At 35.1% G+C, this 14,300-nt stretch overlaps 1 protein-coding gene across 19 annotated transcripts in view; it reads left to right on the top strand.

Annotated features, from left to right (window-relative positions):
• Positions 1–14,300, top strand: part of SEC31A (SEC31 homolog A, COPII coat complex component) — a 58,214-nt gene that overhangs the window by 8,159 nt on the left and 35,755 nt on the right. For 16 of the 19 annotated variants that reach the window (XM_043448145.1, XM_043448142.1, XM_043448143.1 and 13 more), the window contains exons 2-10: positions 574–656; positions 1,320–1,443; positions 2,732–2,930; positions 5,281–5,376; positions 6,258–6,398; positions 7,668–7,810; positions 10,944–11,043; positions 12,560–12,721; positions 12,918–13,070. In XM_043448145.1, coding sequence (XP_043304080.1) covers positions 578–656; positions 1,320–1,443; positions 2,732–2,930; positions 5,281–5,376; positions 6,258–6,398; positions 7,668–7,810; positions 10,944–11,043; positions 12,560–12,721; positions 12,918–13,070 — 1,197 coding nt within the window. In that variant the 5' untranslated portion in view covers positions 574–577. The remainder of the gene's footprint in view (positions 1–573; positions 657–1,319; positions 1,444–2,731; positions 2,931–5,280; positions 5,377–6,257; positions 6,399–7,667; positions 7,811–10,943; positions 11,044–12,559; positions 12,722–12,917; positions 13,071–14,300) is intronic. The other 3 variants (XM_043448137.1, XM_043448139.1, XM_043448155.1) reach the window with 2 other exon arrangements.

Raw genomic sequence — 14,300 nt, 5'->3', positions numbered from 1 at the left:
AGTTTTTCTACCAAAGTAGCTTTCACATAGAATATATAAAATAATAGCATATGGGATTGTAGCTCGGAGTGACCATTTACAAATTTTTTTCTGCTTTATCTTTAAAATTCTTTGGGTTTGCTATATTCACCTCTGTCTTAGTCTGTTTTAATTTAAAATTGGTTTGGCAAACTGCTCTTATTGTTGAGCAGTCCTGCTCCAGGAAAGCGCCTGATTTATTACGTGCCTTCTCTTACCCATGGTACACTGCCGCCCATCTTACCTTGACTGAGAAGCGTACTGTATGCCAAGACTAATTAACCACATGCTATCCCTGTTTTTGCACATTTCCCTCCAGACTGATTTTTCAACTGAAGGATGATAATCTGTAAACAGAATAGCCCTGTACTTGTCTCAAAATAACAAGTTTCTTTCAAATGGTCAACATTTCCCAACAAATGATCCCTAGACCAATTTGATTTATTGGCATTCCAGCATTACTATTAATGTATTGGTTTGTCCAATATATTCCTATGTTAAAAAATGTTCCATCTTACGTGTTTATTATATTTCTATGTGGAATGTTCTCTTCAGCAGGATGAAGTTAAAGGAAGTAGATCGTACCGCCATGCAGGCATGGAGCCCTGCACAGAATCATCCCATTTACCTAGCTACAGGTAAGTTCAACAGAGAGAAGATAGTATGAGTCATCTAATTTCTTTTTTTCCACGTCTGACTTATTTATACTTGTCCTTTAAGATTCAGGTCAAGCTTCAGCTCCTCTAGACAGCCTCTCCTCTCCTGACGAGATACATGCAACCTTCCTGTCAGCTGAGTTCAGTGGCCTTCCTATATGCTTGTACATCATAGTGTTAATCATGGTCTATTACATTTATAGCGTCTTCCTCACTTCAGAACTGTGCTCTATCTTTATTCCTCCGGTATTAAGCACAATAGATAAAATGTAAAAAAGTTAATAAATACCAATTTGAGTGAATGAACAACAGTTTTGATGCTCCATTTTTATATAAACAGAGTTGAAGTTATATCATTTGTGACTATAAGCATGGAACTGTTCTTTCAGAGGTTTATCTATAGACTTAAAAAATTGTCTGCACTACCGACTCTTAGAAACATCATCTCTGAGCCTTGCATCAGAATCTTACTGTTGTAGTAATGTAAGCATCTGCTCAGTGGTATATGTGCTGAGATTTCAGTCATTAATGTAGCATTCATGAGTGGGATGATTGAAAAACATGCATTTAATTTCTATTTTGTATGTTTTTCTCTGAGTCTTTTTGTTTTTGCGTGTGCAGTTACCATGAATATATTTTCTATAGGAACATCTGCCCAACAATTGGATGCAACATTTAGTACCAGTGCTTCTCTTGAGATATTTGAATTAGACCTTTCTGATCCATCCTTGGATATGAAATCTTGTGCCACGTTCTCTTCTTCTCACAGGTATGAGATTCAACCTGAAATTTACATGATTATTTGATTATATGTTGTGGTTGATGCCTAGTGTGTCTTTAAGTGTTCCATTATGAAATTGTAAGGAATACCATTAGTGACATATTTTGTGAAAAATTATATGAGTTGTTTAGGTAGAAGTTTAAAAAGTGTCTATATGTTCTGTTGAATTTTCTTTTATTACTGACTGTTGTGTGTAAGAAGGAAAGGCTCTAGTTTCTAGTATTTTTTCCCTCATGATATAGTAGAGTTACTTTCTTTTGCTTTTTTTAATCTTACCTCTTTACAGAAAAAGGTAGGCATGACTAGAAAAAAGTAGTTAGATGAATATTAAAATGTTAATAGTGATTTTCTCTGAATGGAGGTTGCTTTTTCCCCCATCTACTTATGTATATTTCAAATTACATTTCACAGAGATTTTTATTGACTTGGTTTCTGATATGATAGGTATTTAGATAGGTGGATTTCCAAGTATTTAAGCTATATAGAAGGGTATTTAATTTCAGTAGTAAAATGTGCTTTATAGCCTTAATACCTTGGCAAATTTTGGTGAAGAGATTGTACCTCGGCTAACAATACAGTTCAAATCACGGCGTCTCCCGTGGGATGGCTTACATCATCCAAGCCCTCCCACTGTACTGGGAACCCCAGATACTTTTCATCCGGCAGTTTTTCTACTCACTACCATTGTTATATTATCTCCATGCCATTTCCATACCAAATTGTAATCTTTTATTCTCCACCAGTGGGTGGAGAATTATGTCATAATAGACATAATTTTGATATCACCTTTTTACTGTCAAAATATGTTATTTTGCTTAGAAAATTTCAGATGACTCCCTTAACTGCTTTACTGTTTAACAGATGACATGTTACTGAGTACTTCTGTAGTCAAATTAAATCAAGGGAAGTGGTTGATTAGCTCTATTTTATAAATGAATCAAAAGCAGCTTAGGGAGATTGAGTAACTGGCTCAGGGTCTCACAGATTCTAAATGGTAAATCCATTCTTAGGCTCTTATCTTCTGACACACAAATCAAGTATACTTTCTTGTATTAGCTGTGCAAGAGTTTTTGTACCCTTCAAGGTTACAAAGTGAAACATGAGTAAAAATAAAAACTAAAATGCCATTTCACCAAGTTATGTACAGTTACCAGGGATAGAGGAGAAGCAGTGTTTTTGGTGTACTTATGAAAAAGCTTAAATGTATAATTTCCAAATTATTTTCTAAGTTTATCTGACTTCAAAAAAGAGTATTTTTGCTCATTTTCTTTTAAAGGTACCACAAGTTGATTTGGGGACCTCATAAGATGGATTCCAAAGGAAATATCTCTGGAGTTCTGATTGCAGGTGGTGAAAATGGAAATATTATTCTTTATGATCCCTCTAAAATTATCACTGGGGATAAGGAAGTTGTGATTGCCCAGAATGACAAGCATACTGGCCCAGTGAGAGCGTTGGATGTGAACATTTTCCAGGTTAGACTTTTGATGTTTATTCATATTTCTTGAGATACGTGCTGCTTATTTGAAATAAGTATATGAATTTACTGTGCCTCAGTCTTGAAGAAAGCTAAAACTGTGCCTCTGCAGGTTGATGAGTGAGTGTATTTGTATGAAGAATGAAAGGTTCAGAGTTGGCTTCAGCTGAGTAATATACTAACCCCAGGGAACGGATCAGGGTGATGGGTTTAGTTCTAGAAGTCTGGAGATGTCATGTCATCTTATGGACATTTTTAAAATATTAGGCACCTCAGAGGTTGGAAACCTTGCCTTTTAAAAGTTTGTCTAGATACTTCCCTGGTGGTCCAGTGGCTAAGACTGCATTCCCTATGCAGGAGGGCCTAGATTTGATCCCTGGTCAGAGAACTAGATCCCACATGCTGCAACTAAAGGTGCTCCATGCCACAGCTAAGACCTGGTACATCCAAATAAACAAGTAAATAAAATATTTTTAAAAATTAAAAAAAAATTTGTGCTAGTTCAGCATTAGGCTGGTGCTGTTGTGTGTGGGTTAATCTGTTGTTTTATTAGTGCTAAATGTATTTATGTCAAAGAGATTACTACTCTATCAAATAATAAGATATATACATAAATATAGTGTAAATTTAATGGGCAATTAAGAGTCTCTACTGTTGCCATTGTAAACATTACTGGATGTTAATTGTAGAAATGTATACATTAATAAAGATCTTGCATTAATAGGATATTGGAGTATAATCAGAAAATAAATATTATCTTAAAAAAGTTTGATAGTTATTTTTCTTGTATTATAAATAGATATTTTAGATATAGACATACAGAAGCCCAAACTTCTTCATTTCTACGGTTTATGGTGCCAACTCTTTAGATAGCTAATTTCCAACAACTGCTGATTTTTGGTTCATGTCTTATATCATAGGTGGCTACTGCCATGGAATTCCTCTATTTTCAGTGTTGTATGTCAGTTGTTATAGTAGATTAATGAGAGTGAACAGTAAAGGATGAAGGTCATTTTAGGAACCTCGTTGTCTTCCTGGACTTCATAACACAATTTTAGGGTCTTTTTGATCTAAAAGGTACACAACGTAGTTTACCTAGAAATACTACCACCTGACGCATGATGGACCATACATGAAATATAAATATGTGAGGACAGACACAGAAAACAAATTTATAGTTACCAAGGGGGACAGGGGATTGGAGAGGGATAAATTAAGAATTTGGGATTAGCAGATATAAACTACTATATATAAAGCAGATAAACAGCAAGGTCCTACTGTGTAGCACAGGGAACTAGTAATATAGTCAATATCCTATAATAAACTATAATGGAAATATATGTGTGTATGCATATATATAGATATGTAACTGGGTCACTTTACACCAGAAACTATAGTTTTGTTTTGTTTTTAATTTATTTATTTTAACTGGAGGCTAATTACTTTACAATATTGTAGTGGTTTTTGTCATACATTGATATGAATCAGCCATGGAGAAACTATAGTTTTTTTAATTGAAATAAGTCCACTATACTTCAGTTTAAAAATTTTTTTAAATAAATAAATACATGAGGATTTGAGACAAGAGAGTTTACTAGTCTCATCTTGATCCAGCTCCAGAGGCTGACTTTGAAGTGCCTGGGATAGACACCATTATTTTAGCATTCAGCTATTTGAAGGCCAACAGGGTGACCTATTTTTGTCTCCCACAATCAGATCCCCTTCCAGAGATCCAAACCACAGGCAATAATCGCCATATAAGAATTTATCCATATAATTATTTAATGTCTTATATTGAAATGCCAGTAGATGTGTTATCTTTTTCAGTTTAATAGTTTTACAATATGTTTCTTTAGAAAACTGATTAAATTTCAGATTGTTATACATAGTTTTTAGGGGTTCATGCATTTTGATTTTTTAAATTAAACAGAAAAATTATATGCCTTAAAACTGAAAGATTTTTAAAATTAATTAATTAATTTTTAATTGAAGGGTAATTCCTTTACAGTATTGTGTTCAGCCATAGGCTTACCCATGTCCCCTCCCAGTTGAACCATACCTCCCACCTCCCTCCCCATCCCTCCCCTCTAGGTTGTTAACAAGCCGGTTTGAGTTCTCTGAATCAGACAACAAATTCTGGTTGGCTATCTATTTTACATACGGTAATGTAAGTTTCCATGTTACTCTCTGCATCCAGCCCACTCTCCTTCCTTCCTGACCAGCCATGTCCTTGGCTGTTCTCAGTGTCTGTGAAAACTTATAGATCTTTCCAGCTCCAAACTGGGTTATTCTGAATTCTCTTCATTATTTGTAAGTGATGTTTATTTGTTAATTCTTTCTTATTGCAGACTAATCTGGTGGCCTCTGGTGCTAACGAATCTGAAATCTACATTTGGGATCTAAATAATTTTGCAACTCCAATGACACCAGGAGCCAAAACGCAGGTATTACATTGATTTCAATGTAATCAAAAGAACCAAAATTGGTTTTTCTGCACTTATTTGTTTTTTCACACAAAATATATCTGTTTAAAATCAGTGTTTAAATGTCATTGACTTTTCTATAGCATGATCAAGTGTTAATGAATATGTTTCTTTAGAGTATCAGCAAGTCCTTCAACAGTAAATATTTATTTAGTACTTGCCATCTCCCAGGCACTGTTTGAGGTACTAGACTGTGAGGGTAAATAAAATAGTCTTTAATAGTTTTCCTAGGTATAATATTTTATGTAGTATAGTGTTCTATATTATATAGTATTTTAGCAATATCCAACCTCAGAATAAAAATCATAGAGAGGAAACTTACTTAAAACAAAAAAAGAAACACAACCTGTTTCCTATATAATTCTAATAAGTTGAGAAAGAACAGTCATCTCCACCTTCTTTAGACTGTATTGACTATTTGATTTGAGTGGCTGTTAAAACAGGCCCTAACATTTTGGCAATCTGAGAGGTAGCGTAATGATAGTATATGGTTTTCTAGGTCTAGGCTGTAACTTTTGCTCTGCCTAGATTTCTGTCACATTGACCAGCATCTACTTTGTGGTCCATTATCTTCCATGGAGCAGTTGCAAAGTAAAGAAACAGTGCTTGATTTGTAACAGGAGCTCAATAAGTGGCTGGTGAATAGACAAGGTAAAGTACTTGAATTGGTATATACCTGAGCCTTAAACTGCGTATGTTGAGAACTTAAGAATATAAAAATAAATTTATGGAAGGAATAGATCAGATTTTTAAGTAATCCATTTTCTCAAAAGAAGAATTAGATTTTGTAGTTAAACTTGATTACAGTTGAGAAATGGTTCTTAGTAGTTTATTCCTTACAGCCCCCAGAAGATATCAGCTGCATTGCGTGGAACAGACAAGTTCAGCATATTTTGGCATCAGCCAGTCCCAGTGGCCGGGCCACTGTGTGGGATCTTAGAAAAAACGAACCTATCATCAAAGTCAGTGATCATAGTAACAGGGTAAGTATGTGATTAATTTGTGAGAAACATGTTTTATTTCTGCTATAGCTATTCCTATATTGTTTGTCAGAGTTGGCAACAAATCAGATTTCTATAAAGTCAAATCCTGTTTTCTTACGGACCAATCATGTTGGAATGAGAGGTTGTTTTTCCCTTTGGGGAAAATAATAAAATTCCTACTAAACCTATCTTAATGATGAAGAGAAAGATTGGTTAATCAAAGGAGTTATTCCATGGTATACTAGTTGTTTTGCTTTGTCAGCTGTTCCAAAGTATTATAGCAACTAGAATGTAAAATTTTTCCCTCCTAGTAATTTTATGACTATGAAGCCATAGTTTCCAGACTCTTGGGTTCCTCTTTTCTGATTAGGCAGTGCTAAAATGAACTGGTATTCTTCTCCCACTTGTTCAGTAGATGCTGTTGTATAATACGTTACATTTTAATCTTACAGATTCATTAATGTTATGTCATCATATGTTATAAAGTAATTTAGACACACTTTAGGGCTTGCTTTATTAATATGTTTTTAATTACTGTTTTTGGTTGGACATTTAAAAAGTGAGTTTGCCTAAATCAGAGAATACATATATAATTTAAAAACAACAATAGCAATGAGAAAACACTATAAGAATATTTCCTCAAGGTATTGTTTTTCAGTGAGTCAGGAGTTTTAAAACAAGTTTCAGTGAAATAAAGTACACAATAAGCATTTCAGTCACCTTCTAGAACACTTAACAGGATCTGAGCTTCCAAGTATTTCTCAGTAATAGTGTTAATTTATCCCATATGAAAATTTAAACAGTAGTTGTTGCTTTAGACACTTTATCTTGATTTTTCTGATAAAGCAGAGGAAAGGTACTAATTTTTTAAAAATCTTCTCATCTTCATTTCTCTAAAAGTATTAAATTTTAAATTTATATAAAACTTTTCCCCTTATTACAATTTTGACAGGACAACTCATTTGTGGTATAGAATTTCTCTGGCCTGGAATGATTTGTTGGATGATTTTGAAAACATTTAAACTCTTTTGTTTAAGACCACTGTTTAAGAGTGTTTAATAGAATTTAATAGTTTAGCAGGTTTTTAAAAAACAAATTTTAAATAAATGAAAATAATGAAATAATGAATACATAAGTAAGAATATTTTTTTCATAAGCCTGAGCTGATGTTTTCTACTCTTTGCTTCAACAAACATACATTCCTCGTGTTCATTTTGGCTTTTCACAAAGTAGCGTGATTGATAAGATGTGAGCCTTGCCTGTCTGCAGATGCACTGCTCCGGGCTGGCGTGGCATCCTGACGTTGCCACTCAGATGGTCCTCGCCTCTGAGGATGACAGGCTGCCAGTGGTCCAGGTGTGGGACCTTCGCTTTGCCTCCTCTCCGCTCCGCGTCCTGGAAAACCATGCCAGGTATCTTGCTGCTCTTCCAAAAAGCTTGATTTGTGAATTGTAAGAAATGTATTTACTTATTGCTTTGAATTATCAGATAATTTTATAAAATTAGGGAATCTGCTTCGTCTCTGTCTCATGAAAGTTAGTATAAATAGTTCATTTCTATTTTAAGCAATAGTCATCTGATTTTTTGTACCAAAAAATGGTAGCCAAATCATATCACAAAAACATGAAAATGTGTTTATGGATTTTCTACAACTTATTTCAAATAATAGGTAATAGATCAAAATTCTAGTGAATCATAGCTCTTTGGGACAACTCTTGGATCTTTGAGACATTATACAGTTTGATCTTTATTTGATTCGTCATATTTATGAAGAGTCTTCCATGACGTTAATGTCAAGCAATAACTGAAAAGTTTGTTTTACTTCTGAGTGTTTATCTTAATTTAAAAGCAAACATTTTTGAGATATTAAGTGGTTCATTCTGCCTTCAATTTTAATAAATGTGTGGATGCTCTTAAAAACATGAGAATTGTCTTGTGTTAACCTTAGTAGCATTAAATTTAGTTTGTGGGAATTCCCTGGCAGTCCAGTGGTTAGGGCTCTGTGTTTCCACTGTGAGGGGCATGCGAACTAAGATCCTACAAGGTGCACAGAGTGGCCGAAAAAGAATTTTGTTTTTTTAAGTTTGTAATTGTGCAGATTTCCTGTCATTTATATTCAGATACCCAGGGAGTTTATGCATGTTTTGTTCAGTGTTTTTAAACAAGAAATAAATCTCTTTTAGTGTTAAAGTATTTTCAGTGCTTTGGGCTTTTTTCTTCTTTCCTTTTTAGGGATATATAAACTAAAGCTTTAAACTCCTTTTTCCCCCTTTTTCCCCCACATTTTCAGTTGTGGAATTACACACTTTGAGAAGTCTTAAAGTTTGTGACCTCTCCTTGAGCTTCTTATAAAGGAGAAAAGAATCTGGTCACAATGTAATCCTATTTAGATGTTATGCTTCAGTCAGCTTTTTAGTAAAGAAGGGGTGATTCTGAGAAGTTTTAATGTTTTTCCCATGTTTGGTAAGGTTTTATTTATTTATTAAACATTTGCTTATTGAACACATACCAACCAGTGTATTAGGATTCAGTAATACCACAAAAATCCCTGCCCGGTGTTGAACAGAGTTCTCTGTGCTATACAACAGGTCCTTGTTGGGTGTCTATTTTAAATATAGCAGTGTATACATATCAGTCCCTAATTCCCAAATGTTAGCTTGATTAAGACTCATAGTAAACCTGTAGTGTAAATGCTATTATCCCATTTTACACATTGGAAATTGAAGCTTGGCAAGGCTAAACTTGGTTTAGATCAAAACTAGTCATCTGCTGACTTCCAACTCAAACATCCTGGTCATTGTATCTATGCTCTTAACATTACATTCTACTGCCAATTTTCAGAGTGGTCGCAGTTTAGCAAGACAGAATACCATACTGGGTGCCAGGAGCAAATCAACCTCTCTATTTCTGTTTTCTCCCTCTAGTAAATGCAAGAGTTGGATTATATAATCTTTAAGGTCCTTTCAGTTCTGTAGTTCAGTGATTTTTTTTAATACTTGCTAAGAATTTATATGTTCCTTAACTTGTGATATTAAATATGATATTGATATCTAAAGGCATTCTTGATGTGCCTTGAAATTTTTGACATGCATAATTGGATTCTAAAGAGAGGAGACAGTTAAGAGTCCATTATTCCTAAATGGACTTCCCAGGTGGCGCTAGTGGTAAAGAACCCACCTGCCAATAGAGGAGATGTAAGAGATGTAGCTTCAATCCCTGGGTCGGGAAGATCCCCTGGAGGAGGGCATGGCAACCTACTCCAGTATTTTTGCCTAGAGAATCCCATGGACAGAGGACCCTGGCAGGCTACAGTCCATGGGGTTGCAAACAGTCGAGCAAGCGACTTAAGCACACACACATGCATTGCTACAGTTGGGAAATTTGAATATGGACTCTCTATTTAGAGTATTGCATAAAAATAACATTTTCAGTATGTGATTGTATATAGAAGAAGGTTCTTATCACCAGAGAGAAGTGTAGAGGTGTCATGTAACAATCTGCATTTGACAGATACAATATATATAGAGAGAGCGAAATACAAAGACCTAAAGTAAATATGGCCAAATTGATGAATCTAGGTGAGAAGTGTAAGGGTGTACATCACACTATGCTTACAATTTTTATAAAGATTTTAATGCTTAAAAAATAAAATGTTGGAAGCAAAGGCATTCTTAAATAACTTGAGTTATTTTCCTATAGTGTATTTTTCTGATTCTGAGAGGACTTAGATTGTAAGAAATATCATCATATTAAAAACAACTTTTGGGGAAAAGAAGAGTTATGTATACCTTGATGGTGAGGTTTACCTGTATTTTGGAAATTGAAAAAAAAAATCTTAGAATTACTATAATGTTTTCAGAATAATTGAGGACTCTTTGTATGTTTTTGATTTAAGAAATACACAGACATAATTCTAGTTTCTAGTATTTTTCTTCATGGTCTGGTAATGTTAACTTTTCTTTCATCTCTAAATAGCAGAGGCATGAATGTAGAAAAACAAACTATTAATATAATAGTACTTATTTCTGGATGGTAGGATACAGGATTTTTTAAATTTTTGCAGAGGATGCTAATCTGAATTTTTCAAAACATTTACTGAAAATGTTACTTTGTTTGAAAGTAAAAGTGTTAGTCACTCAATCATGTCTGACTCTGCAACCCCATGGACTATACAGTCCATGGAATTCTCCAGGCCAGAATACTGGAGTGGGTAGCCATTCCTTTCTCCAGAGGATCTTCCCAACCCAGGGATCAAATCCAGGTCTCCCACGTTGCAGGTGGATTCTTTACCTGCTGAGCCACCAGGAAAGCCCTGTGTAGACCATGGTGTTGGGCATTTGTTTTCATTTTTTTGCCATCATACACTATACTCTATATTGAGCATCTTTGTAATGATCACAGAGCATACCCATTGCTAAATTGCTTTCCAGAAAGATTATGTGAAATTGTACTTCTCTTAGCAGTGTGTCTCTCCAAAGCCTCGACAGAAGTAATTTGCAGATTTGATTTTCTCAAGATTAAAAATTTCATCTTTGTGTTTTTAAGGGGGATTTTGGCAATTGCTTGGAGCATGGCAGATCCTGAATTGTTGCTGAGCTGTGGAAAAGATGCTAAGATTCTGTGCTCCAACCCAAACACAGGAGAGGTATGGAGAGGAAATATTTCTCAGACTTGGAGTGATTGTAATATTTAACTGTAGCTGAATAAGAAAATTTCCATGTGAATTCTTTAGTACATAATTAAAATTAATGTGAAAGTAGATGGAGGTGTGTATGAAATGTTAACCTAGCGGAGACTTTATCTAAACCCAGCTGTTTTCATTTGGAAATATCAGTCATTGAAAATGATGTATATGAACCTAGTAATCACCCCACCCCAACCCCTCATTTCCAGTAAAAGGCATTTATCTAGACTCAGAAATAGTTGGTTGGGTTTATTTAGTGTGTTTTCTGGAAATCAGTGTCCTCAGAGTAGGAGTGTTCAAGGTTTGGGTCCTGAAGGTCCTCTTTGATTTTTGGAAATCAGTGGATGTAGATTTTTAATCTCTCTTCTGAACTGTACAGCAAGAATATAATACTTTATCATGAAATATTTGTCATGTGTTCTATTTATAGAAATTTAGATGGATAAGCTAAATGAGCAGGCTAAATGCCTTTTCACTTAATTCTGTTTCCTTATGAAGTAAAACATTATTTAAAATGTTACATGAAGTCCAAATTAAGCTAATTTGACTTATTTCTTAAACCCATAAAACTTACGCTCCTAAGAGCATCAGTTAGCATCACACTAACTTTGAGTTAGCAACAGTTATTACATGATTACATTATAAAGTTAGTAAACAATTATTACATTATTTATATCAGCCATTTTTAATAGTTTTTCTATATTCTGTTCCTCGTAAAGAAAACTGTTTATGCCACATTCTGTTTTGATTCTGTAGCGATAAGAATGATGTGTACATGTTTTCTCACTTAACAAGAAAGAAGCCAGTCTTCTCAGTGAATTCTTCCTTCTCAAGAATTTTTTTTTTAATTTTTATTGGAGTATAGTTGCTTTACAACATTGGGTTAGTTTCTGCTGCACAACAAAGTGAATTAGCTACGCGTGTACACGTGTCCCCATTTTTGTGAATTTTCTTCCCAGTTAGGCCACCACAGAGCATTGAGTATAGTTCCCCGTGCTATACAGTAGTTCTCACAGTTAGTAATCTGTTTTATACATAGTGATGTATATATGTCAGCCCCAATCTCCCAGTTCATCCCATCCCCCCCTTCACCCCAAGCTTTGTTTTTGAAATTTGATCTTCAAATGATTTAAAGGTGGTTCTTTGGATCTTGGCCAGCAAAGTCAGTTGGATAGGACCCTTTTAGAGTTCAGCAAGTTGATCCTAATACAGTATTCTGATCTTTCAGATGCCTCTTCTATTACAATTTCAATAAAAATAGGAAAATCTCAGTTTTTAAAAGGTTCTTATTCCAAATCTGGTCAAAATTTTGATCACCTTTCGTTTTTGTCATAATGAACTTTTCTTGTACTTTAAATTGTTGTTTTTCCTGGCTGTACACTTTCTAAAAGTAAATGTTTAATTAAAGTTGTACTTGTTGATCATAGTAATTCAGGTATTTGGGCTATAAAGTGCCTGTACTTTTTTTTTGGTCTAGGTGTTGTATGAACTTCCCACCAACACACAGTGGTGCTTTGATATTCAGTGGTGTCCCAGAAATCCTGCTGTCTTGTCAGCTGCTTCCTTTGATGGGCGTATCAGCGTTTATTCTATCATGGGAGGGAGCACGGATGGTTTAAGGCAGAAACAAGTTGACAAGGTAATAGGAAATACCAAGTTTTTTATTACAACACCTGAAAAGAATCATCTTATTGCATAATTATTTTGAAAATCACTTTACTGATCAGCGATACCAATTACTTGGAGAATTGTGGGAAAAACATTTATTCAGTATGACTTGAAAACGTGTGACATAGTCTTTATATAAGTTATGGAAATCCCGCTTTGTTTTTTAGCTCTCATCATCTTTTGGGAATCTTGACCCCTTCGGCACAGGACAGCCCCTTCCCCCATTACAAATTCCTCAGCAGACGACCCCACATAGTATCGTGTTGCCTCTGAAGAAGCCACCCAAATGGATCCGAAGGCCTGTTGGTGCTTCCTTTTCAGTAGGTGCATTTGTTTCTATGGTCCATAAACACCAAGGACAAAGTGTTATTATAAGATCGCTCAGATGGAAGAGGGCAGAGTTTGAGATATGTTTATGAGTTTTCATCATTCAGAAAGACTTCTCAGGAAAAGTGGAACCTACTCCCTTTTTTTTAAAATTGTGATAAAATGTACATAACATAGAATTGACCATGTAAACCATTTTAAAATATAACAGTTCAGTGGTATTGAGTACATTCAGCTAATGTTTTGCAACCTTTGTGCTGTTCCTGCTGCCCCACTTCATTGTACTTGTCATCCTTCTCTATCTCTCCTTCCTTCATTCCTTTCTTTTTTTGGGGCGGGGGAGGGTGCTGCATGCTAGTTGTTACTAGGTCCACTGTGGTTGCGCATCTAATCTAGAGCCTGTGACCTTGCAGCACTTATGACCGCACTAAAGCTGACATTCTGATTCTCTGTCTCATTCTTGGTTCCAAACCCATGTGGGGAAGAGGGAGTGTTAGTTATTACCTTCATAATACTTCAGTACTAGTGAACGGACATTCACTTTTCATTCCAAAGATAAATATATAGTGAACATCCTCTGTCAGGCACCATCCTAGGCTGGAAACACACCTGTAAACTAGATAGAGTCTGTGTCTCAAATAGTGTGTATTGGGGGGCGGGGAGACTTTTCTGTACAGTTTGAGTTTTCTTTTACACCTTATCCATACATAATTTTATAATAATAAGTTTTAATTACTTTGGGAAGTAGAGAACTAACTTAGATGGTTGGTTAGGATTCAGTAAGTAAAGTGGAAAGTCACAAGCAAAAGTGCAGATTCAGAGACAGGAGAGCAGATAGTGGAGAAGAGCAGCACTAGGGATGAGAGATTAATTAAATCAAGAATGAATTTACAAGCGATGTAATCAACTGTCTGTTTAGGAAGTTTAGGAAGATTTAGAACGTTTAGGATGTTGTTTAGGAAGATTAGTATGTAGCAAAGAGGCAAAATGGTTGTCTAGGGAGGCCTTACAAACAGCTATGAAAATAGAAGCGAAAGGCAAAGGAGAAAAGGAAAGATACTCCCATTTGAAAGCGGAGTTCCAAAGAATAGCAAGGAGAGATAAGAAAGCCTTCCTCAGGGATCAGTGCAAAGAAATAGAGGAAAACAATAGAATGGGAAAGGCTGGAGATCTCTTCAAGAAAATTAGAGATACCAAGGGAACATTTCATGCAAAGATGGGCT

Source organism: Cervus canadensis, chromosome 26 (assembly GCF_019320065.1).
Source record: "Cervus canadensis isolate Bull #8, Minnesota chromosome 26, ASM1932006v1, whole genome shotgun sequence".
In the NCBI taxonomy this organism is placed as follows: Eukaryota; Metazoa; Chordata; class Mammalia; order Artiodactyla; family Cervidae; genus Cervus; species Cervus canadensis.
This window is presented reverse-complemented; position numbering and strand designations above follow the sequence as displayed.